At 43.4% G+C, this 27403-nt stretch overlaps 1 protein-coding gene across 1 annotated transcript in view; it reads right to left on the bottom strand.

Annotated features, from left to right (window-relative positions):
* Positions 1-27403, bottom strand: part of LAMA5 (laminin subunit alpha 5) — a 406222-nt gene that overhangs the window by 284101 nt on the left and 94718 nt on the right. The window contains exons 5-9 of the mRNA XM_085862975.1: positions 26097-26267; positions 22469-22566; positions 22165-22280; positions 9060-9178; positions 3363-3453 (exon numbers count right to left, since the gene is read on the bottom strand). Coding sequence (XP_085719101.1) covers positions 3363-3453; positions 9060-9178; positions 22165-22280; positions 22469-22566; positions 26097-26267 — 595 coding nt within the window. The remainder of the gene's footprint in view (positions 1-3362; positions 3454-9059; positions 9179-22164; positions 22281-22468; positions 22567-26096; positions 26268-27403) is intronic.

Below are 27403 nucleotides of genomic sequence, written 5' to 3' on the forward strand. Positions count from 1 at the left end.
CAGTCAGTGGTTCGAAAGGGCTAGTGTGTTGTGTGTTGTGTATTGTGTGTTGTGTGCTGTGTGTGGGCAAGCACACGTGCTGACGCCACCTGTTGTTATCATAACTCATGAGTCTCTAAGATTCAACGGACTGTGTGTGTGTGTGTGTGTGTGTGTGTGTGTGTGTGTGTGTGTGTGTGTGTGTGTGTGTGTGTGTGTGTGTGTGTGTGTGTGTGTGTGTGTGTGTCTGCTTAATATGGGCGGGGGCCAGGTGAGAAGACCACTTGGGGGGTTAGCTATCTCGGCTCCCACCAGACTCCCAAGAATTGTAGGCCGTCGCACACGGATAATTCTGTGACGCGGCGGGTCGCTAACCGACCGTGGACGCCAACAACTCAACCACGTGACTTGGGGTCCTCCGTCTAGTTAATCCGGTAACCTAAAAATAACCACGTGATTTAATTACTGGGGAACATGCCCTCGGTATGCCTTGTCCGAACTGGATCACTTCACCGGACCAGATCACTTTATCGGATCGGATGCAGCCGAGCAACACTACCAAGGACGTACCAGCTAAAAGGAACCGATCGTTGGGAATAAATTCCCAGTGAAGCTAGGATTCGGATCATGCTGGATCAATGAAAGAAAAGACAAAAATGAGCTGGGAACATTTCTAATAATAATTTATTTACAATGGGGCAAAGAAAGGAATGTGGTGCAGGGAATAGTTTTATTGGGGTATGTTGTGCAGGGAAAGCAAGAAATGTGAGAGGTGCGGCAATTTACAAGCAACTTATGAAAGCGGACGCAGAGCAGACTTGACCCAAAATAATAAATACCTTCTGCAATCTTACTTATGTGGACAGGTACCAGGACACACACACACACACACACACACACACACACACACACACACACACACACACACACACACACACACACACACACACCGATGAAGAGGAGTTATTGCAGCAAGACAGGAGAGAGGAGTTGAGGCTACGGTCTCTCGCTACCTTTGCACGCTTGCCCAAACGCGTCAACAATACGTTTGGGGGGATGTTCCGTGGTGTGGTACCCCCCTGACAGCTGGCGCGTTGTCTCTTGCTTTGTGACAACTCGTGCATAGGTTCGTCCAGAGAATGCGACGCGACCGTCGGCATGAAGGAGGAACTCGAGTTAAGAGGGCGGGGTCCAGGTATGCCGACAGGAGGCGGAGTCCAAGCGATGATGGCAGGAGGCGTAGTCGCGTCGATGACAGGAGGGCGGAGTCCAAGCAATGACGAAGTCCAGCTCGTGTGGGGGCAGCAGAACAGAGAGAGAGAGAGAGAGAGAGAGAGAGAGAGAGAGAGAGAGAGAGAGAGAGAGAGAGAGAGAGAGAGAACGAGAACGAGAACGAAGGCCCCATTCCGACCTTTGTAGGCCCCGCGGCACGGGGTGGGGGGAGCACCCCGAAGCGATGCGTCGTAACCCGGTGTGTGTGTGTGTGTGTGTGTGTGTGTGTGTGTGTGTGTGTGTGTGTGTGTGTGTGTGTGTGTGTGTGTGTGTGTCCTGCATGGGCGGCGACCGGCCAAGGGTGGCGTCGGTCCCGCATGCTTGCCCGGACACCCCCGACCAGCACTGGTCAATGTGCCTGCTCCGTGATGCATCACACGGCCCGAGCGATCCGGACTGAACACAAGCATCTGCCTGAACGCGGCTTCGCTGGCCAGAGAGGCAAGGAAACATCCGCCGTCTGTGGGGAACACCCGCAGCCGCCAGCGAGGACCGACGGTAAAGTGTTAGGATAAATCCATGCATGTTTCGCGCAGTATGTGCAGATCCGCCATGGCCCATGTGGTCAGCGCTCGCACTCGCCCGATTCTGCTATCGTGTGCGCGGAGCCAACTCCGATCTGTGTCAGGCATTGAGGGCAACGGTCGGATATAATAATTAGATGGGGGGTTGGAGGGAAAAGAGGAAGCCGATCGAATTAAATACAGAAATGGGTCGAGCAGAACGTGCCGCCCGTATCATGCACAACGTGGCGTGGTTGTCGTTCATTTGCTTCTGTGTTGTGCAAAACCACATCCGTGCAGCCTCTTTAAGAGATATTCATTCGTATGCCTTTTCAATGCAACCGGCAATCTCATTCCAGATCATCGGAAGCTCGGGTCGATAATCTCGAGCTGCCGAGCATACGGTATAACTTGCCGCAAAAGTTGGGTTGAGGGATCGCTTGAGGATGGGGGCTCTGTGCTGTCGATGCTCATGTGGTGTTCGAGCGCCCCTTTCTATGCCCCTCCCCCACAGAAGTTAGTTTGAAGTATCGCTGTATCTTCGCAGCCGTGTGTGTCCTGAAAGTTGCCAGCATTTAAGGTGCCGTTTCTTCCGTCTCCTCGTTACGTGTTCCGTGCAGCGTGGGCGTCATGTTGAGTGTGCTTTCTGTCCACTGGGTGGAAATTACCGCTCCTCGTGCGTTTGACAGGCTGTGATTTCTACGGAGGGGTGCTCAGCATAATGCCTGCTTGGCCTTTGCTGAGGACCCATCTCTCAGCGCAGGGAGCACGTGGGCTCAGATTTACCTCAGGAATAATCAGAAAAGAAGAGTAGGAATGAAGTCAGAAATGAAATGAAGAAGGAATGATGTAAGCAAACCTAGCTATGAGATCCTCGCAACGCACGCCCCTGTTGTCCCGCTAGACAAAAGGGAAGGGACTATCTACACGTATATTAATGGAATAACTGTCTGGGGACCACTATATGTTGTGTGCCATTGCCTTGGAGGCATGCGGTTCCATGAACCGCAACACTATCAATGGTTAAATTTTACATGGAAACATTCAACATTGAAACACTGTGAATGCAAATGGATGGACACACATCAACAATTACTCAAAGAAAGATGTGGGGTTGGTTTGGCATGATCTCTAATGACCACCCTTACCTTGTTTGCATTATTTTTGGCAAATTATTTATTTTATGATGGTTTGAATACAGAACGGCAATTTGTAGATACCATGTACAATACAACTGTCCACACTATGCAAAATTATAATCGTACATGATTGCAGAATTTGACAAAGATGTGGCCGTGCATAAGGAAAAAAGAAAATTTGCGAGAGAGACAGAGACAGAGACAGAGACAGAGAGAGAGAGACAATGGTATGTTCAGTATATATATATATATATATATATATATATATATATATATATATATATATATATATATATATATATATATATATATATATATATATGGAATCATCTGCCAAATGTCTCAATGCATTCTCAATACTAACTGGCTCGTACCGCACTGAACATATCAAGGCTAACAGACGACGATTGAAAACATTTCAATGAAGAAAAGTAAATAACGTGAACGAGAGCAGTTTGGTAAAGCTGACCTTGGCAGGCATGAGCAGAGTTGGGAGAAAGGCCGACTTGTCGGTAAAAGCCCACGTCGCATTGCTCGCAGTTCACTCCGACTGTGTTGTGCTAAACACATGATGCAGAAAATGGTTCACACTCTGATGTCATTGTGTTATCATTTCATTATTTCCATGCTGGTTGTATATTGTTTAAAATAAATTATGACATGCCTTTAAACAAAATAACTCAGGTCAATCGTTTGTGTTTGTGAGAAATCGATGTTCAAAGAGGGCAAAAACTGGTTTCTGAGCACATAATATAATGGCAATAATAAATGCAAATGGCTCATTTCGGAAGAGCGACGTCTCCACTGGGGGACAGCCACAGCAAGCACCCCTCTGAGATAGCCATGTCCCCCTCTGTGATAGCCATGGTGAAAGTCAACCTCTGGGAGAGTCAACAGCTCAGTGAGGGGAGGACGGGGAAAGCCACATCGCCCAGTGGGAACAGCCAAGTTACACCTGGGGGATATCAATGTTTCCGCCCCTCAAGACTCAGCACAGATGTGTTCAACCTTTGGGGTTTCCAGCCAGTCACATGTCCCAATCTGAGAGCTTATATTGGGGTCGGGAATCAAACACAGACGAGACAGATCACAGGCAAGTATGCTACCTCTGTACCCTTCTGTTAGACTTCTCTGGCACAACTAAGAAGCAAAGGAATTATAATCACACAACAAAATGGTAATGATGAAACCATCCACACATGAGTTTCCATTCTCCAAAACTCATCACTGAAAATAACGAAAGATGTGAGCAAGGTCAGATGGGATTTGAAAATGCAAATGAGCAAGTGCTCTAAATCATAGATAAAAATCAAGGGTTTTAGAATTCAATGGCATTTCAACAAAAATTATGAACAACTCGCAGGTACCCGTGGAAATTCCACGTAATATAAAATGTGACTTCAACCATATTATGCTTGGCAATGTGGGCCAGCATAGATGTGTTAAATATACCATAGAAATTTGTAAATCATGGGAATTTAATATTGTCTTGTTATGTGATCCCTAAAGATGAAACTTGATTAAATTACACTGGTCAACAATTTTTTACTTTCTGAATGTTGTCTACATTTCTACAAGTGAATTAGGGTATTCTGGCACTGCTGAATCAGGAAATGGCATCCGTTTCTCTCCATCAGGTCAGGTTTTTGTGCTAAGTTGATTTGAAAAAATCAGATCTTGTGACAAAATCAATTACATTTTTGTGGCATTATCAGCTGATTTTTGTCAACACATATCATCCTAAACATGTTTTTAAGAAAAAAAAATGTTTTGCCAACAACATTTATTGATTACATGATAGAAACATCGATTATTGTCATCTGAATGGTGGGCATTGACAAAGGTAAGTACAAGTAAATTGCATGTTGCGTCACCACTGTTCAAACTTCAGGGCTTGAACTTCCATTTCTTCGAACTCCTGGAATGTTCAGCGGCAGGGAGGTCTCTCTTCAGATTCCAACAGTAGTCAGCCATCATGACTGCGTCCCAGCGACCCTGATACCTGGTCTCCATCTCCTTCATGTCCTGATGGAATCTCTCCCCCTGCTCGTCAACTCATTGAACCCAGGTTCTCAGGAAACCGGTTCATATGTGAAAATAGGTAGTGCATCTTGATGCTCATGTTGCAGCCCAGGTTTCTGAAAGCAGTCAGCATGTTGTTGACAAGTTTTGCGTAGTTTCTGGCCTTATTGTTGCCAAGAAAGTTCTTCACTACCGAAACAAATGTCTTCCACGCTTCCAGTTCCACTTCGTTCATTGAGTTTTTGAACTCTGGATCTCTGATGAGCTGACGGATCTGAGAACCATCAAAGATGCCAGCTTTCAACTTCTCCATGGTCAATCCTGGAAAAGCCTGGCACAAGTAAGTGAAGCAGTCACCATCTTTGTCCAGAGCCTTGGTGAACTGCTTGATTAAGCCGAGCTTGATGTGCAGCGGTGGGAAGAGTATTCTGTCTCTGTCCACCAGAGGGTCGTTGATGACGTTCCTTTCTTTGCATGGCACCAATTCCTCCCGCACAGGCCAGTCCTTCTTCGTGTAATGCTGAGCACGGTCCCTACTATCCCACATGCACAGAAAACATGGGTACTTGGTGAAGCCAGACTGTTGTCCCAACAAAAAGTTCACCATCTTCAGGTCAACACAAATAAACCACTTATGCTGATCATAACCAATTTTCTCCAGCACGTACTTCACCGCTTCATACTTCTCCTTCAGTGTAGTCGAGTGAGCGATGGGTACAGAGGCAAACTGGTTGCCGTTGTGTAGCAGAACACATTTCAGTGATCGCTTGCTGCTGTCAATGAACAGTCTCCAATCTTTGGCTTCGTACTGTGGCACTCCAAGCTTGAGCAGAAGCGCATGTCATAAATTGGCGCATGTAGGTATTGTACATTCTTCAGAGTTCGTTATTTCAAGAAATACAACTTTTTTGTATCACATTATTACAAAATCTGCCCCATTAACTATAGTTTTGATCCACGAACTTTATGCTTTGCCTCACCAATTTTTGGAAGATTTTGAGGTTTTATGACTTCAAACTGATCCCTTTTCGACATAATCACCCAGAACTATCGTACCTGAATACTTCTTGTCATTAAAATAATTATTTCCAATCAAAACAATTATTTGACATGACATTTTACCCCCACCAACTTCTTCTAAAATGCTCCACACATGCGTACATGTGAACAAAAATGTAAAAAACGACATGTGGCCATATCTCAAAAACTTGACCTGATTGAACAAAACTAATGTGAGTTTTGGATTCAGCGCATCAGATTCGTCCTAAATCAGCTTAAAAAATGCAGACAACAAATTTGTTGACCAGTGTTATCAATTAAATATATCATGGGATTTTAATATTATCTCGTTATGTGATCCCCAAGGATGAAACTTGATTAAATCAATGAAATATTGGAACCCATCACACACAACATATAGGTCCAATAGCTCAGTTATTTTGGTAAGTACGCATTTAGAATTAGGGCCCCCTACCTGTGTGTAACGGGAATTACGTGTGTGCTGCGGAGATTCGTAAACAACAACACTCCTTCACCTCACTTCCTCACACCGACGCCATTGTCTACATGTGTTCGACCACGTGCGGAGATTTCTCGGCTACCAGAGCTCCGACTCCACCCCAGAGAGGTGGAATGTTCCCCGCGACCAATGCGGGGTGTGAGACATCTCAGACATCGACGTTCCCATGAACCCCGGACCAATGGGAGGCGTGAGACCTCTCAGACACCGATGTTCCCACGAACCCCGGACCAATGGGAGGCGAGACGTCTCAGACGGCGAACTTTCCCACAGCCTTCTCGACCAAGGAGAGGCGAGACGTCTCAGAAGGTGATCCTTCCCACGATACCCCCAGCCCGCAGGAGAAATGCAATATAAGGAACGCCAGGGCCTTGGAAAGAGCGTCAGGGTTGGGCGATCAGGTTCGAGGTGCCAGAGATAGACTCGTCTGGTCTGGTCAGCTTGGCAGTGATCGGGTTTGAGGTGCCGGAGATCGACTCGTCTGGTCTGGTCGGCTTGGCAGCGATCGGGTTTGAGGTGCCGGAGAAGGACTTGTCTGGTCTGGTCGGCTTGGCAGTGCTCGGGTCGTCTCTCGTCTCGTCCACCTGGCATCCAATGCTTTTCCTCCGTCCCTGGTGCTTGGAGTGGCATCGTTGCTGCGGGTTCGAGTCCCAAAGAGCCAGATCGTCGAAGACCACACGAGGTGGACAGGTCCAAGTGCAGGCTCTGGTCTCTCGCTCACCTGTCCTCAAGCTGGAGGTCTTCAATAAAGACCATTGGAGTCAGTTTCTGTGTGTGTATGTCTGTGTGTGGGCCCGTCTTTAAGTAGCAACTGTTAAGTGCTTTTTGTTTGTACATTGACTGCATTTATCAATATTCGGATAACTCTGCCCTTACATGCTCCCCTCATTTCCCTTCTGTTTAATAAATATCCCCATTGCGAAGTTGTATCAGCTCGTTCGTGTCCTTTCCTCCATTGGCTTAGCGTGCTGCGTGTTGGAAAATTAGCCAGGCTGTTGCCGCTACAAAGGGACATTTGGACAGACAGATCTCGGTGATCATCTGCTCAGATCGCACACGGTTCGAGCACGCTCGCGGCTCGTTCCGTATGAGGGCCGTCGAGGGTGGATTTCCCTGGTAGTTTGGACGACATGGGTATTTAGGTAAATTGAAATTGGCAATCGACCCTACCCCATGTGGTCGACATATTGGCGAACTTCGGTCCGATAAGGGATCCGTCGGCTCCGGAGTTATCCGGGGTGACGACCTATAAATTCCGGGTGATCGGTAGAGCCGACTCTACAGCTCCATCTGGTGGTCGTGCTCGTCGCCAATACCCGGCCCCGTAACAATATATCATGGGAATTTAATATTATCTCGTTATGTGATCCTGAAATATGTTATTTGGTTAAATTAACAATTAAATATATTATGGGAATTTAATATTATCTCGTTATGTGATCGCTAAATATGTGATTTTATTAAATTAATTAAATATATGATGGGAATTTAATATTATCTCGTTATGTGATCTGAAATATGTTATTTGGTTAAAGTAACAATTGAATATATTATGGGAATTTTATATTATCTCGTTATGTGATCCCGAAATATGTTATTTGATTACATTAATTAAATATATGATGGGAATTTAATATTATCTCGTTATATGATCCTGAAATGTTATTTGGTTAAATTAACAATTAAATATATTATGGGAATTTTAATATTATCTTGTTATGTGATCCCCAAATATGTTATTTGGTTAAATTAACTATTAAATATATTATGGGAATTTAATATTATCTCGTTATGTGATCCCTAAATATGTTATTTGGTTAAATTAACAATTAAATATATTATGGGAATTTAATATTATCTCGTTATGTGATCCCCAAATATGTTATTTGGTTAAATTAATTAAATATATGATGGGAATTTAATATTATCTCATGATCTGATCCCTAAATAGGTTATTTGGTTAAATTAACAATTAAATATATTATGGGAATTTAATATTATCTCGTTATGTGATCCCTAAATATGTTATTTGGTTAAATTAACAATTAAATATATTATGGGAATTTAATATTATCTCGTTATGTGATCCCAAAATCGGTTATTTGGTTAAATTAACAATTTAATATATTATGGGAATTTAATATTATCTCGTTATGTGATCCCTAAAGATGAAACTTGATTAAATTATCAATGAAATATATCATGGGAATTTAATATTATCTCGTTATGTGATCCTAAATAGGTTATTTGGTTAAATTAACAATTAAATATATTATGGGAATTTAATATTATCTCATTATATGATCCCTAAAGATGCCACTTGATTAAATTAACCCCAGCCCCCTCTGAACCCCCCCCCCTTACAAAATCCAAATTCTCAACTTCCCCTCATACCAACCCACTCTTCAAAGAGGTCATTCTTAAATCATTACATATTATTATTCATGACTTGATTAAAATAGTGGAATATTGAACTGTTTCCCTCCTCCTATCCTTATGGAGAAGTATTGGACATCATTGTTGTCAGGTGCTTTGATAAAACAAAACAAGTTCACTCACCCATCAAACAATAATTTACAGTGTCACCCAAACCACCCAATGGCGAACGTTATCTTCGTTCGTTACCTGGCAGTTTAGGCAGCGTCCCCCACCCTCGTACTGGCCATGGATGTTGAGACTCTCCCTTCTCCGTGCCACATGCTCATCAAACACACAGTCATCTGAATGACCGTGACAGAAACAAGCTGTTGAATGAGGAAAAATAAACTGTTAGGTGTTAACTCCACCCAAGTTAATACTAAACCACTTTAACTCAGGAAAAACTCGATGTTACTCAAGACAGTTGTCAACATACAGTGCCTATAGAAAGTCTAAACCCCTTTCAAAATTTTCACCTTTTGTTACCTTATGGCCTGGAATGAAATTATATTAAATCAGACTTTTTCCATCTTTATGGACACAACGTAACCCACAACTTCCAAGTGAAAAACAAATTCCACAGCTTTCAGAAAATTAACTTTAAATACAAAACGAGAATATCTTGATTGGATAAGTGTCCACCCCCTTGAGTTAATACTTGGTTGAAGCACCTGTGACAGCAATTACAGCTGTGAGTCTGTTGGAATAGGTCTCCACTAATTCTGTACAGCTTGATTGGACAATATTTGCCCATTCTTCTGTACAAAACTGTTCAAGCTCAGTGAAGTTGCGTGGGGAGCGCTGATAGACAGCAATCTTCAAATCATGCCACAGATTTTCCATTGGATTTAGATCAGGGCTCTGACTGGGCCACTCGAGGACATCCATCTTTTTGTTCCGCAGCCACCGCAGACACTTTGGATGTGTGCTTCGGATCATCGTCATGCTGAAAGGCCAGACTTGTAGAGTGCTTGGGATATTGTTGTCACGTGCACACAGTGACTAGTCTTTGCTATAAAGGCATGTCGCTCCTTAAAAGTTGCCATTGGCCTCTTGGTGGACTCTCTGATCAGTCTCCTCCTCACTTTGGCATCCAGTTTGAAGGGACGGCCCGATCTAGGCAGGGTCTTGGTGGTATCATACGCCTTCCACTTCTTAATGATTGCCTTGACTGTGCTCCAATGGATATTCAAGGCCTTTGAAATATTTTTTATACTCATCCCCTGATCTGTGCCTTTCGACATCTTTATCCCTGAGGTCTTTTAAAAGCTCCTCGGTTCTCATGGTTGAGTCTTTGCTATTAAAGCACCACCAAGCAGAGGAAATCTGCAGGAACAGCTGATTTATTCTGAAATAATCAGAATAACCACAATTTAACACAAATGGAGACCAATTAACTGGGTGTGTGATTTTGAAGGTGAATGGTTACACATGAGTTAATTTACAATTGCTATGATAAGGGGGCGGACACTTATCCAACAAAGATATTCTCGTTTTGTATTTTTAATTAATTCTATGAAATTTGTCGAATTTGTTTTTCACTTGGAAGTTGTGGGTTACGATGTTTAAATAAAGGTGGAAAAATCTGATTTGACGAAATTTCATTACAGATTACAAGGCAACAAAAGATGAAAATTTTGAAAGAGGGTGTAGACTTTCTGTAGGAACTGTATTTCCCAATCCTCACTATTTCCATGATGTGCAGCAATCAGGACGTGTATGGATCAAGTTGGCGATGCACCATTATCTCACGTCCTGTTCCATCCTTTACCCATCATCTTCTCCACCACCATTATGCCTTGCTTAACCCAACCATCTTGCTTGCAGTTTACTGTGTTTCTTAACCTCCTCTCTCACCTCTTTTTCTACACTCATTCCCTTGCTTGTGTCGAATATGGTGATACATGCATGTTCGGTGTTCCACTTGTACACGCAATCAATCCACGGATGTGTTTCTCACTCATTGACAACGTTCATGACACAATGTTCACTCTCCGGGGTGGACTGGTCTACACGATTGAGAAATTAAATTCTCTTCCCGTTATTGGCTGCAGTACAATCCCATGGAGATGTAGGGGGCTGTTGCTCTGCAAAGTTCATGCCTAATGGGCAGAGCCTCTGCAACTGTTGAGCCAGAAGAGACTTTAAAAAATTATATATGTACATATATATATATATATATATATATATATATATATATATATATATACATACATACACACACACACACACACACACACACACACACACACACACACACACACACACACACACACACACACACACACACACACACACAGTTGTGGCCAAAAATATTGACACCCTTGCACTCTTTTCAGGTAATACACCATTTCTTCCAGAAAAAATGTTGAAATTAAAAAATCTTTTGGTATCCACAAATGTATTTCTATGGTTTGCAGTGGAAGAAAACAAAAAACAGCTAAAAAAAAAATTACTAAATCTTCGCTCATTCGATACGGAAATCCTAAAATGGCCCAAACAATATTATTGGCACCTTTTACAAGTTGTTAGGAATAATTAGATTTCAAGCAGGTGATTCTCCTTTACTTTGGAATTGAACTCACCTGTTGCGAGTTGCAGGTGCCTTCAATAAAAAAAAAATCACTCATTCAACCAGTTTGGATGGAGAAAAGGAGTCATTCTGCTGTTTTGTGTCACTGTTTGCACCACAATGAGCACAGAGAAAAGAAAGAAAACCAGAGAATTGTCTGAGGAGGTCAGACACAAGATTGTAGCCAAGCATGGACAATCTCAAGGCTACATGTCCATCTCCAGAGACCTTGATGTTCCTGTGTCCACCGTACACAATGTTATCAGGACGTTTAGGGCCGATGGCACTGTAGCCAACCTCCCTGGACATGGCTACAAGGGAAAACTTGATCGAAGATTGCAGTGAAGGATTGTTTGAATGGTGGAGAACGCACCTCGATCAACCACCAAACAGATTCAAGCTGAACTTCAGACACAAGGTACGACAGTTTCAACTCTGTCGTCATCTGTCGCCAAATCAATAAAAGGGGGTTCCCATGGTAGGAGACCCAGGAGGACCCCACTACTGAGAGAGACATTGCCAAAACACACCTGAACAAGCCAAAGTCCTTCTGAGAGAATATCCTGTGGACAGATGAGACCAAGTTGGAGATTTTTGGTAAAGCACATCATTTCTATTTTTACAGAAAACAAAATGAAGCTTTCAAAGAAAAGAACACCTTCCCAAAAGTCAAACATCGAGGAGGGTCAGTGATGTTTTCAGGTTGCTGTGTTGCCTCTGGGTGCCTTGAATGTGTGCTCATTTGAGCAAGATCACTGGGTGAATGACATCATGAAATCAGGAGATTGAGCGCAATGTTCAACCCAGTGTGAGAAAGCTGGGTCTCCGTCGAATGTCACGGGTCTCGCAGTAGGACAATGACCCCAAACACACTTCAAAAAGCACCCAGGAATGGTTCAAGATGCCGCAATACGACACCGCAATCCTCTTATGGATTACCATCACGACATCGCTTGACATTTTGCTTTTGTTGTGGGATTGTGATGGAACAATGTCAAAAGATGTGGTGATGCTAAACCACAAGACGATTGTGGTTTTGTATTGTGGCATCATCATGTGGTGTTATTTATTTCTCCATCGTTTGGTTGGTTTTTTTGAGATTTTATACCTCTTTTTTTCTTGCTTCTTCATTTTTTGAAGGAATAAAATGCTCAATGTTACATTTATTTTGTCATTTTGGTATAGATTAAAATGTTATTAAATTGTTTAAATACTTTGTTTTTTTTGTGTATAATGTCGAGGCTCGTATAAGAGCTAACACACAGAACACATAACAAAGAGAGCAAGGGACAAGGGGGCAGGAGTGGGAAGGACAAAACAGGATGGAACGGAGACATTAGGAGATCTGTCAGTACATGTGGTAAACAAAATGAACACTACAGGGACTTTCACGAAGGAAAATAGGGGAATGTGAAGGAAGTGGGCTTGGGGTGGATTAAGGGGGTAGAAAAGATCATGGCTTTGGAAGGGGGATGATAAGAGGTGGTGGTGAACAGCTGTTTTGAAGACCTGGAGGGAGGAGTGTTGTTGAAGAGAGTGTGGGAGTTTGTTCCAAAGTGGGAAAAAAGAGAAATGAATGAGTGAAGATGAGCAGTAATTTTTTATTTTGGCAGTTTGAACAAAAGGGGGTTGCTGGCGGACCTTGAGCGCTTGCGGAAATATGGGAGGGGGGGGAGACAGATCACAGACAGAGCAGGGGGAATGAGGCTGGAGAGCAGATGGTCGAAGACAGAAAGACCACCGACCTGCCTGCATTGACAGAGAGACACCCAAAGACGCGGCATGATCCTAAAAGCCTTGGTTTCCACAGTGTGAAGCCGAGCGAGGTGAGAGGCAGGTGCACCAGCCCAGACAGGAGAGCATGACTCCATCAGGCTGCAGAAGAAAGCTCGGTATGTCGTCAGGAGCTCAGATGTGCCAAGGAAGGACTTTGCACAATGGAAGATGCCCAGTCGACAACTGGCTTTGGATGCCAGGTTGGAAATGTGGTTTTCCCAGGAAAGATCACGGCAGATAATGAGACCCAAAAAGCTTGAATGAAAGGACTTCTTCAAGAGGCTTATTGAGAAAGTAGATGAGGGTGGGGGGGGGAGGGGTTCCAGACAGCCCATTCGGAGAAACATAGTGAGAGTGTGAGATTAGTCAGGATTGAAAGACATTTTCCACATGTTGGACCAGCTTGTGATTTTATCCAGGTCTGCAGGGAGTGAAGAGGCTGCTGCTTGCCGGTCTGAGGGATGAGCAAAGAGATAAAGAGGATTTTTCAGGGAGTCAGAGAGATCATTGAGGAAAACCAGAAAAAGCACCAGGCCGAGAACACTGCCTTGAGGAACTCCAGCCTGGACAGGAAGAGGAGATGAAAGAATTCCGTTAAGAGCCACACGTTGGATGAATGACATCATGAAATCAGCTTGCGTGCACTCGCCCAGAGACAAAGTAACAACCTGGACATGAACAGCTCACGTTGCAATCACCATCATAGCTTCACAAGTTATTGAGGTGGGTTGGGCTGCAGTTTTACATTGTTTTCAAAGGGGAAGAAGAAGAAACAGAAGAAGAAGAAGACGACGATGACGACACACAAAATGGCGTTTCAGCGATCACCAGATGTCGTACTTTAGCGACGTATTCTGGTGTTTTTTTAAGTCTTGGTAGTTCAGAAAACGCTCGAGAATAAAAGCTCTGGCTTTTAAATGTTTATGCCTTCACTCTATCGTAGTTTATAAGCCAATCATTGTGTTCACATTTGAATGGGCGGCCATTTTTTTCCCCGCATCATTCCTCCATGTGAAGTACAACTGCACTCCATGATAAACACACCAGATGGCCAATTGCAGACAACACCTGCAGACCTACTCCCTTTATCACCTCAGCAACCCCTTCCTCCCAATCCTCTCTCCCCGTTCCCACATTTTCCTCAAAGCCTTCATCCCACTCGCACGTGATTCTACTTTTCCCACCGCCTTCTTTTCACCTTCACATACTTCCACTCAACCAAATGACTCGTATCCTTCAATCCTGTCATCCACTCCCACTTATATCCCTTCTCTCACTCACTTTTCTACCCTTTCACACCTGAGCACAAGCTACAGTTTTAAGCTATTTCATTTCAGAGGTGCAGGAGTGCAAAGAAGTCAAACAAACCTCTCAAATGATCATGATCATTTCCAATGTCTATGGTTTTCATGCAGATAATCGACTTTTTTTTATCGCGTTACGACTTGAAATATCCACTTCTACCAGAGGCCGGATCTGGATTCAGACCTGAACTAAAATCTAATCGGCTTGTCCTTGTCACCTAACCAACTGATCCACCAAGTTTCGCCCAAATCCATCCATAACTTGAGATATAGTGCTCCATATCGTTTTAGCTCCATCACCCAATGGTGAAGAATCACTGAAACAATTCTCGGATCAAAATCCAGATTTTTATTCTTTGTTGACATTGTCGAGGCTCGTGTGAGAGCTAAAACAACGCACACCAAGGGGGGCAGGAGACAAGAGGGGCGGGAGTGGGAAGGACAAAACAGTGCGGAACAGAGACATTTGGAGATCTGTGGAAGTGAGAGGGATGGGGCGGGGAACACGGGGTATACAAGATGGACACCATAGGGACTTTCAGGAAGGAAAGCAGGGAATTTGAAGGAGGTGGGTTTGGGGTGGATTAACGGGGGTAGAAACGATCATGGTTTAGGATGGGGGAGGATAAGAGGTGGTGGTGAACATCTGTTTTAAGTGCCTGGAGGGAAGAATGGGATTAAAGAGAGTGTGGGAGTTTATTCCAAAGGCAGGAAAAAAGAGGAATGAAAGGGTGAAGGTGAGAAGTTATTCGTGATTTTGGTAGTTTTACCAGAATGGGGTTGCTGGCGGACCTTGAGCGCCCTGCTGAAATATGGGGGGGGGGGGATATCACAGACAGAACTGGGGGGGGGGTGGAGAGGAGACGATAGAAGACAGAAACACCACCAACCTGCCTGCGGTGGGAGAGGGTGAGAGACCTAAAGACTCAGCCTCACCGCGGGGGATACCAATGATCCTAAATGCTTTGGTTTCCACAGCGTAAAGCCGAGAAAGGTGAGAGGCAGGAGCACCAGTCCAAAGGGGAGAGCAGTACTCCATCAAGCTGTGGACAAAAGCTTTGTTTGTGGTCAGGAGCTCAGGTGGGCCGAGGAAGGACTTTGCACGATGGAGGACGCCAAGTCGGCGACTGTCTTTGGATGCCAGGTTGGAAATGTGGCTTTCCCAGGAAAGATCATGGCAGATAGTGAGACCTAGATTCGGATATTCACCAAAATCTAACCATTTCGTCTGTATCACATACCCAACCCGCCGACCAAGTTTCGGCCAAATCAGTCAATGACTTTTTCAGAAATCCTGTGATATGTCATTTTTGGTTATATCTCTCAATGGTGAAAAATCACTTAATAAATTCTCGGATCCAGATCCTGATTTGGATTTTCACCAAAATCTAAACATTTTGTCTGCGTCATGTACCCAAGCTCCACACCAAATTTCTTCTGAATCCGTGAACAACTTTTTGAGATATTTTGTTCATAAACAAACAAACAAACAAGAAAAAGATGTCATGCAGAACACGATACTTGCAAAATCCACCCCTCTCTCCAAAGGTTGGCAAGGATGCATCAAATTGTCCATTTAATTAACATTAGAATTGAGTCTTAATCAAAGCTCAGGTCAATCGGATGAAAATGGATGATTTTATAAGTTTGACCTTGAGATGACCTTTGACCTTTTGACCTCAAATAGTTGGTTTCCCAATTCAGTAACAATATGCAAATCTTGTTCAACTTCAAGTCAATTGGATGAAAAATGACGATTTTAGAAATTTGACCTCAAGATGACCTTTGACCTCAAAATTAAAAGGCTTCTCAGTTGAGACGACCTCTACAACTTGAGAAAGGTTCATGACAATCGGTTTAGAATTGTTACCTGTAGGCGATTGACAAACAAACAAGAAAAAGACGTCGTGCAGACCATGACACTGGCAAAATCCACGCCCCTCTCCAAAGGTTACCATGGATACATCAAATTGTCCATTTCATTAGGATTAAAATTTACAATCAATCAAAGCGTCGGTCAATTAGATGAAAAGTGATTATTTTTCCGATTGAAATTGATGATTTTAGAAGTTTGACCTTGAGTTGACCTCTGACCCTTTGACCTCAAAAATAGTTGGTTTTCCGATTCAGTAATGCACTGTGCAATTGCTGATTAATTTTCAAGTAAATTGGATGAAAAGTGATGGTTTTAGAAATTTGACCTCAAGATAACCTTTGACCTTTGACGTCAAAATTAATAGGCTTCTCAGTTGAGACAACCTCTACAGTTTGGTAAAGTTTCATGACAATCGGTTTAAAATTGTGACCTGTAGTTGACAAACAAGCTCAAATGAGCAAAGATCCTCGTCCTCTTCATGACGACGTCACAAAAACGAATATGACGTCATTGTGATGCATCAGGTTTGCAATAAATTATCTGTGCTAATGCCCGGCTTGATTCCCGCAAACAAAATTCAAACAGCTTGCCTCGTTTCGGAGATAATGGTATAGGCGATTTCCATTAGCGGCGATATTATGACGTCAACTTTTTTTTCCTCAGAAGAATTTCCAAAATCGGAGATAGTTACTGCCTGCGCGTGGGCTTTCTGCATATACATGGCAAGTTTCACGAAGATCCGATGAAAACTCTGGGTTGTGAAACAAAAAATGTCAAAAAATAGGAATGACGTCATAAAAATCGATGTGACGTCATAGTGATGTATCATATGTGTGGTAATTCATCTCTGCTAATGCCCTGTTCGATTCCCGCAAACAGAATTCAAAAAGCTTGCCTCGTTTCGGAGATAATTTTTTCGGCGATTTCCATTAGCGGAGATATTTTGGCGTCATAACTTTTTTTTCTAGTAGGAATTTTCAAAATCGGAGATGGTTACTGTCTGCGCAGGGTATTTTTACATATACATGCCAAGTTTCAGGAAGTTTCGATGAAAACTGTAGGCTGTGAAACAAAAAAGTCCGCAAGAAGAAGATGAAGAACAACAATGTGAGTAAGACTTAGAGATCCTCCACGAGGATCTAAAAAGACAGACAGACTAACAAAATCGACGGAACAATATACTTGAAAAATCTTCGATTTTGCAAGTAACAAACAGAAAGGTGAAACCATAACCTCCATCCACCTTTGGTGGCGTGGCAGAGGTAAAAACATACCTACTGCTCATGTGGGCACATAATAAATTGTCGTTATGGAGCTCGAACAATTTAAATTCCTCGAAAGCTGCAAAAGAAAACACAAGTAGTACATACTGCACATGAAAATCCCAATGGTACACACGCCCTCAGCCACCAGATCTGTTTCATTGCTTGTGATGAAACCTTACCGAAACAAAGTGCTTACCTGATGGTGCCTTTCATGATTGCTTTATGAGGCTTTCTTCGGCGATAAGAATATGGGAGGAGAAAATATATTTATAATCCTCGCCACATGGTAATTGATTCAGTGAGAGCTGAATGGTTATCCCCTCCAATTACAGGTACTAGTGCGTGGCCGTACGTGCAAAAATAAAAATAAAAAAACTTTCAAACCGCGTGCCAGAAACAACCACACAAGCCGTTCCTTCGCTCTTGCGTGTCCGTACGTGCAAACCAAAAAAAAAAAAAAAAAAAAACTTTAAAAAAACTTTCCCTCTCAATGAAGGAAGTCAATGAGGAGCATTGGATGCTCACCTTTTTGATTTGGGACAACAATTGCAGGCCAGAAAAGAAACCATAACGTAAATTCACAACAACAGGCAAAGAAAAAAAATAAACTGTACAAGCAGGGCAATTCAAATCAAAACAATTTTCCACTGAATGATTGCATGATGTTAAAAAGGTCAACTGGACTGGCTTTTATCAAAGCCTCATGTGTTCTAATGCTTTTGGTGGCTTCTTGGCGAAGCAGTTTCATATTGAGAAACACAAAGAGACAGTGTTAGCGCAGGGTGTGTCGGTGAGGAATACATGGCAAAGGGATTTCGCAAAACTTCTCTTTTGCTCTAGCCTGGGATAACCCTGTCTCTAATCATTTTACTGAACTGAATATATCACAAACACTGTCACAAATTCGAAAACAGCTTCTTATATCCTGATCACATATCATAAACACCATCATGCATCCCAATCACAAATCTTTAACATAGTCATGCATTCCAATTACAAGACCGAAACAGCCTCATGCATCCCAATCACAAATCCTAAACACCGTCACATCCCAATTAGTCCATGAGCTGAGATGGAAATTGGTACCATCTTGAGGGACCACAAAAAAGTGAAACGGCTGATTGAAGACACAAATGTAGATAACAAAACAGCATGATGGACCTTTCAGTCGAGTAGCTCAAGTTAATCATCTCCAATTTTCTGTTTTAGACCATTGATCGCTCGGACGGCGCTTTTGCGGACAAGATTTAAGGGTGTGTGGTCAGTTTGTGCCACGTATCCTTATTCTTCCACATCATATAGCGTATTCCCACATACCATTGGAAAGCTGACTTAATTTCCTATCCAATGGTATATAATATTTGACTACAGATTAAATGATAAGCATTTTATAGGCTATAAGATGCTTCGCTAAATAATCACGCAAGGCAAATTTGAGAGCAAAAACGGTCATTAAAAGTATACTTGTTCATAAATCATAACATTCTAGGACATGGATATAGCCAATGTTATTTATTCTATATAGAGAGTGATATCTTAATATTATTTCAGGACGTTTGGTAGCTTTCTGTGATAATTATTGGACAAGTTTTAGAGTTTTTCATGTTAAAACCCCTTGTGTAAAGAGCGCTTTTGTGCATCGTCTCTTCGGCCATAATACCTGGCCTTTATCCGAGCATCGAGGGAAGGAAACTGGGTTCGACATTTGGCTGCTATCCGAAGTATCATTCCTTGGTGATTTGCATATGACAGGCTGAACTATGCCAAGTATCTACCAGTCCATTACTGCCAAATGACCAGGCTCTCCGAGACGCACCCAGAGGTTCATCAGCACATGCTAGAAGGTTTCTCAGTACAATTAGGTGCAACCAATACATTTGGTAGACTTCCTGTTGACCAAACCATTGAAGAAACAGTCAACAAGGACACACAGACAGCCGGAGGCACAAAGGGATTCAGCTTGAAGCCTGCTGCTGTTAGCAGGTGCGATGTCACAGCAGAGTAGAGAAGTACCTGTCTTAAACAAATGAGGCTGATGATAGATGATAGCTGCAGCAAAAGAATGGTTCACACATATTTGTCAGCTTCAAGAATGTGCAAGGATGAGACTGATGTTGACAGTTTGGTTTATCTGATGGAAGACACTTGGACAAACCCATTCAGTCAAAATCCTTCAGAGCTGTTAAGCATCTCAACTGGTGTTAGTGTGTCCCCAGAAGTTGCCAACGATCTTTTGACTGCTCACAAGAAAGGGGATGCGGCATATACAGATTATATCAAATACAGCGTATTGAAGGACGAGAAAAAAAACATTATTTGACAGATTACCAAAGATACAGTTGAAGACTATAATGCCCACAAAAGGATCTGCAGAAAACTACCTAACAAGGAGCAAGTCCTCAAAAGTGACAATAAACTGTTTGGACAGATGATCCTCGTAGCTTCCAGCAGAAAGTTGAACATGAATGATGTACTGAAACACCCCCGAGGCCCCCTTCCTTCATCCTTGGCCAAGTGTGATGGTACTATGAAGAAAACCAACAAAGCAACCTTTGCCAGAAAGCTTGAAAGTAATGTCTCTGCTGCGGAAAACGTCCAACACCCCATCAGCGTGTATCATTGATGGCATGAGTATAGTACAGAAGCTGAAAGGGGAGAATCTCACCTTTGATGAAGTGGCGGATATGCTTCTTTCAGCTGTGCTGAATACATCAGCAAGTAGCAACAGGGTTGATGTAGTATTCGACGTCTACAGACAGATATCTATAAAAGATGCAGAAAGGGCCCTGAGGTCGACTGATGGAGGTATCCGCTTTACAAACATAGTACTCAGTCACCGAATACACCAATGGAGGCGTCTTCTGTCTTGTGACATCAGCAAGATGAAGCTGATCAAATTCGTCACAGAGCAATGGGGAACAGAGCCCGACAGAATAAGACTTTAAGACAAGGTCCTTTATGTCACATGTGAGGATATCTGTACCAAGATCACCCGTGAGGCTGGAGTTGAAGTTGACGAGCTCCGTTCATCTCATGAGGAAGCAGACACATGCTTGCTATGACAATGTAAGCATGCATCGTCAAGTTTCCATTCTGTGATAGTAGCTTCAGAAGACACAGACGTCATGATGCTATGTCTGGCTTTTCATGACGACATAGACTGTAATCTGTTCATCCGATGTGGATCAACCTGCACCAGACTTGTTGACATAACAAAAGTTGCTAGTGCTCTCGGCAGAAACATCTGTAAGGCTTTATTGGGATTGCATTCCGACACAGGCTGTGACACAGTAAGCGCTTTCAGTGGCCGTGGAAAGGTGACACGACTCAAACTCCTCATCAACAATCCGAGGTTTCAGACAGCTTTCAGTGACTTCGGCAAAGACTGCACCCTACAGGATGATCTCTTCCATGTGCTTGAGGAATTCACTTGCAAGCTGAACATGTCTCAAACTGAAATCACAGAAGTTAACGAGATGCGGTTTCAGGTGTTCCGTGCTGAGAATGGTGATATCCAGTCAGGACAACTCCCTCCTTGTCAGGATCGTTTTAAGCTTCATGCTACCAGAGCATGTCACCAAGCAGCCATTTGGCACCACGGTCTTGAAGTAACTCCACGTGTACCCAGTCCACTTGACTGTAATGGTTGGGTATTGGATGACGATGGTAGACTTGCCACTGAGTGGATGTCTGGTGCCCCGGCTCCTGATGTTGTTCTGGTATTTTTATCCTGCAAGTGTAAACGGGAGTGGAGGCTGCCCTCATGCACATGCACGGTCAATGGCCGAAGCTGCACAGCTGCTCGTGTTCTCCAGGAGTGTGCGAAAATGAAGGTCCGAGATGAACAGTCGGACGGCAGCGTGGATCATGAGGACGATGACGATGGTGACATTGACAATCGATACTCCATGATGCATATCTCTCAAATTATTTGTCATTGCCTGTTTCTGTTTAATGATTATGTCGAATAGCTATTTTCTTTATTCAACACAGTGGGATTAAAGATAACTCTGTGGCACATTCTGTTCAAAATTGTTCAAGAACTTCACAACATACATACGTTTTCTTCTGCTGTTGAATTGAACATGTCGCATCTTTGAAACGATGTCAGATCAATTGATAAAACTTAGTATCCTTTTAATTTTGCAGTTTGGATGTGAAATGCATAATTTGTGATATGGATGTGATTTAAATTTCCTTTCAAATAAAGTCCATTACATTTGAGTAACGACAACCACCAAATCATAATCCTAACCACCAAATCCTAAACACTGTCATCCATCCCAATCACAAATCCTAAATACTGTCATCCATCCCAATCACAAATCCTAAACACCGTCACATCTCAGTCACAAATCCTATGCCAAAAAAGCCTATAATTCCATTTATTTATTCTCGTTTTGCAGTTTTTGTTTCCTGTTGTATCGTTACCTGGCAGGATTTACACATTACAGGAAAAAACTGGGGTCATCGCTGTGAAATGGAAGAGATCTTTTAAAATGGCCCGGGTGAGACGTACGCTGACACTCGTTGGGGTTGTCCGTAGTGGCTGGGCGCCAAGGCTGCTGATTGAAACCGGGGCAGCACTCTCCGCAGGAAGGACCACATGTGTTGTGCTGACATTGACAGTGCAGCCTGGACGCACACAAACAAAAATGTTTGCACACCGCACTAAACGTGTGTGAACCGTTTCAAAGGTAATGCGTCCACGCTTCGTATCGATCACAGCATCACTACAAATCTGCTGAGCCTCCAATGGCCTCTTCTATGCCCGTTCATCTGTTACAGTTGTGCGCGGGGCAGGGCGCGTGCCAGCTACCCACCTGTAAGGGTTTGCAGGGTCCAATGGTGAACAGGCCTCCGCATGCCCATGACAAACACATCGCCCCCCAATGCTGATGTCCTTGATGCTGTAAAAATACTAAAATAACAACAATGATGAGTTTAATAACAAAGGTTTACATTATATAAATGGGACCCCACAGTGCAAATAATGACGAACGAGGCACAACATAAACTGGTCCCCAGTGTTCATTAAATAAATCGTTATATTTTACAACAACGGCACAATCTCCACGCCTTGGTGAAGTTTCCCCAAAACATGGAGATTGTACCAAAAGGGAAGCTTGAAGGTCAGGCTGAGAGCATGGTCGACGAGGGTAGCAGTTTTAGGGAAGATGAAAAGCCGAGTCACGTGACAGTAAATAGAGTGGATGGGGGTGTGAAATGTCTCACTGAGAACACGACAAATGCCTGAGGAAAATGGGACGTGCAGCAAGGAAAGGTGTCACATGCAGCTAGGGGACTTGCACACATCGTCAGTGGGTGTGGTGATGGCGGGAAAGGGGGAGGTGGAAATGAATGTGACGATGTCCCTTCCTTTTAATGGAATCCAGGTTGGAGAGACACTGCATCCACACCTTTGTTCAGGAAACCAGGTTAGAGGGACACTGCATCCACACCTTTGTTCAGTAAACCACGTTTGAGGGACACTGCGTTCACAGTGACAGAGAGACAGACAGACAGAGAGACAGAGAGAGACAGAGACAGAGAGACACAGAGAGAGACAGACTTGTATGAATCTTGTATGAATTAAACTGTTCAGAAAACAGCCGTATATGGGTTTTGAGATTGTCCCACCAGAGATTACGAGAATGGAAAGAAAGCTTTGTTTCTGCTCACGCTATCCAGAGATTGCGAAAAGCTTCTTTAAAAGTGGCATCATCCAGAAGACTCGTATTAAATTTCCAATAAGCACTTCTACGATGGAATTGGGGACAGGATGGACCCACAGTGACCAGGTGGTGGTCAGAGAAGATGGAGGGGAAAATATTTGATGAGGCTACAACATTCTTTTAGCATGGAGTGATGTACCAGCGGTCAAGCCTCGCAAAGGACAGATAACCATTGGAGCATCGACACCATGTATACCGTTGATCAATTGGGTGCATGAAGCACCATACATCAAGGAAACCGGTGACAGAAAGAAAATGGGAGAAATCACAATGGGCTTCGGGATGTGGTTCTGGTGAGTTTCTGTCCAATTTGGGCTCAAACGTACTATTAAAATCACCCCCGATGCGTATACATTGATTGATATCAAACAATTTAAAATGGTTTATCACTACAGAAAAGAAAGTTTTTCGGTCAGATATCTCACTTGGTGCATATATATATATATTAAAAATGATAAATTTTAAGTTATAAAATCACCAGTTCCAGGGAAACAAAACGGCCATTTATCACCTCCTGAAAGAGGCAAGGTTCAGCTGCGAGTCCTGGTTTTAACAAAAAAAAATACCTCCAGCAGATAGAGAAGACATGTTTCTAAAGAAACATTTACCTTTAAAAATGCTGCACCAGTCATGTTCAACCTTATCAGTGATGTGAGTTTCCTGCAAGAGGATCCCATCAAGTTGCTTCTGTCGAAATAATTTGTTTACTTGGGTCTGGCGGAGGTGGTTAGCACCACCACCATTTATATTAAGCGTTGCGAAAGTGAGTGTTTTCATCATTTGGTAGTAGTTTTTGTTTGATGCTGAGAATACTCAGCCTTTGCCTTTGTAAAACTTTCTTTAGTCGATGAAACTGTGATTTTGTTGGATTAAGTTTTTCGGCGTATTTTTCGGACGTGTTTTGCAGTCTGAATAAAGGGAGATTGGGAAAGTCATCAATGATCACAACATTCCGTTGTCTGTAAGTTCCATTAAGAAATGAGAGAACGGAGTGTGGAGGGATTTGGGGCTGATCTACCATTGGCTGTGACAACAGTCATATCCATCTCCTCATCTGATTCGGTTGAATCAGGCATTGCTCCGCTGGGGTCCGGGTCAATATTCTCAGTTATTTTTGTTTTGGGAGCCGTTAATCCAGCATCTGGGGGGTCCCCAGAGTGTTGGGTTTGGGAAACATCAGCACACTGCCCACCATCTTTCTCAAAAACATTTAAATCTTTGCTTCCACCCTCCTGTGGCTACACATTTACACGGTTTTTTTTTTTTTGGATACCTTGTCGAGGCTCGTATGAGAGCTAAGAACTAAATGGGTGTAATCATCTTGGGCCACAGTTTGCTCGGTTTCACGTGCTTGGATCGATGGTGTATCATTCACGGATCCATTAACAGTTTTAATTGCATCATCGACCTCATCCGTGCGAGTCATGGATGCACACACTCTTGTACCGTTTGAGACTGATTACACTTTTCCGAGGGATCTGTTTCTTTAGTTTGTTCAACATTCTGCGAAGGAATCCCAGCAGAAACCTGGATCGTGTTTGTCGTGAAAGTCTTCATATTGAGCACAACCTTTTTAACAGCTCCTGATGAGTCATCGGGAGCTATTTGCAGCACAGCTGCAAATATTTCCTCCACATTAGGAAGGTTACTTGGTGGAGTAATGGTAACCTCTTTCTCATTAAAAAATTGTCCTCAAAAAAAAAATTGTCCTCATGCAAGATAATGTCCTCAAAATTGATTGTAAACGAGATGTTGAGTCCCATATCTTCCCCACGGTCTGGTAAGACCATATAAACCGCCTTCGGAAACTCATTACATGCTTTACACATTCGTTCCGACAACCGAGAGGAATCTTGGACATTCTGGAAACCATTTTCCAATAATGGAATAACACGGCCACTATCTTATCATGAGATATGAAAGGTGGAGCATTTGATATTACAACTTTCATCACAGGGGTTATTACTGGCCACACCATGATAAAATGACTGCTTTCCGTGGTTATTCCTGTACTCTCGACCTCATGGACGAGTCAGAAAGAAAAACAACCACTTTCTGATCGATACGCGATGCGGAACGAATATTTTCATCGCCGATTATATTCCCTACCATGAGGATAATATCCTCAACGGGAACTCCTCCAGGAGGAACACACACGAACGCATGCTTCCTGGTTAATCCCTGGCACGCCTCACGACAAGAGGATGCATTCACCATGACAGCGATATTATCACTCCCTTCTTCTCCGGTTTGGACAAGAAGGTACCAAACTGAAATAAGTCAAAACTGAAATAAACAACAGAAAAGCATCATATGCAAACAGGCTTACAAAGCGTCGTCAAAGCGGGTAGGCCGCACCCAGAGTCGGCCCGCTCTCAATCTTTCTCCCTCTCTCTCGAAGGCAAAGGTGTAGAGAAGTGAAAGGAAAAACATCAAAAACACACAGCGATAGAAAAAGCCGGAGGGAGGAGGGTGGGGAGGTGGCAGGAGGGGACAAAAACACACCGACAACTCACCAGAGCAGCTGCACACAGCCGCCATGACACCACACCCAAAAAATGAACTACCACCGGGGGGGGGAGAGAGAGTGAGAGAGAGAGAGAGAGAGAGAGAGAGAGAGAGAGAGAGAGAGAGAGAGAGAGAGAGAGAGAGAGAGAGAGAGAGAGAGAGAGAGAGAGAGAAGAACACCAGATCACATATCAAGGAGCAAATGTACCCTGCGAGTGACTGTAGGGTCACGCCTTGCTTTTCCCATGAGATGTCCAAGCAGAGTGCTGGTGCGTAAAAAGCGCAGTCGCACGTTTGTGGCCTCCGTGAAGGCTTGCAGGCGAGGAGAGTGTGAGAAGTTTGTGGAGCCAGGACGCCCGTTTACCAATGATACGACGATCTGGAGGAGCACAAGCAACTGACGAATCACAAAGAGTGCCGAGGGATGGTTACACCTTGACTGCCACTCATCATTTTGCTTGTTTACTTTTAACTGACAATCCCTGGCACAAAAGGAGACGGATATGTTTCAAACAATGAAAATTAAATTATCAGCGAGAAACGAGAACTCCAGCAGCAGCCTCTTGTGACACCATGTGCCTGGACAAGAGGTCAATTGCATGACCTTTGGCTCCATAACATTCCACATGACATGTACTGACATTTATTGTCATTCCAGAGCAAACTTCATCTGTTACAGCACATTCTAAGATTCCACAGTTTCCCAATCGGGTTCATGCCAACACTCTCTCTGCTCCATCATTTCGTCAATGACCGAGTTTCCATGCACCGCTCAACCTGAGTCAAAAACGTTGCTGCCCCGACGTGGCATCGACTGCGGGCCACCTACGATTGTCAATCCGAGTTGCAAAAAGCTTGCACTTCCACTTTGTGAGCTTTTTTCGTGGGTGTACATGGCTGTTTCTTTTCCACCAAGCCTTGAGGGAAAACCAACAAGATGGACAACGACAATCAAATGTGTTCTTTGGCACCTTTGAAAAGCACGAGGATCCCAGAAGGGAAGAGAGAGGTTGCAAATGATGTAGAATATCAGATTTGAGCTTATAACTATGAGGCAAAACATATTCGAGATACTGTACGTACAAAACACAGTCGCAGGCATTCTCTCGGGCCTTGCAGCGCATGGCAGGCCACAGGCTCGACTGAAATGCCTGGGCTGGCTCGTTGAGTCCATGCTCTGAGCTGTGCTGCTCGACCCGAGAGAAATAGTGCATCCAGGAGTAACTTCAAAACTTCTATATTTATTGTCTCCAAGCGAAAATCTCACCTCTTGTCTGCCTAATCTTGTGCAACCTCTCTCTTCTCTTCTGCTTACTCAGCACATATAAAAGGCACCAAAAGACTAACTCAGATTATCGAGGGAGGCAAAAAAAAATGGTGTCTTTCCATTCAGTTCACAATCTAATGGATCCAAGCACACGGCACAGTCCGACCCATCCATGATCCAGGAGTTATGAGTGTATGGTATGTTCCAACTCCTCCACAATGCAATGGATCCAAGTGTGTGGCACGGTC

This window comes from Eptatretus burgeri, chromosome 17 (genome assembly GCF_056783735.1).
Source record: "Eptatretus burgeri isolate ZD-2024b chromosome 17, Ebu_testis_v1, whole genome shotgun sequence".
In the NCBI taxonomy this organism is placed as follows: Eukaryota; Metazoa; Chordata; class Myxini; order Myxiniformes; family Myxinidae; genus Eptatretus; species Eptatretus burgeri.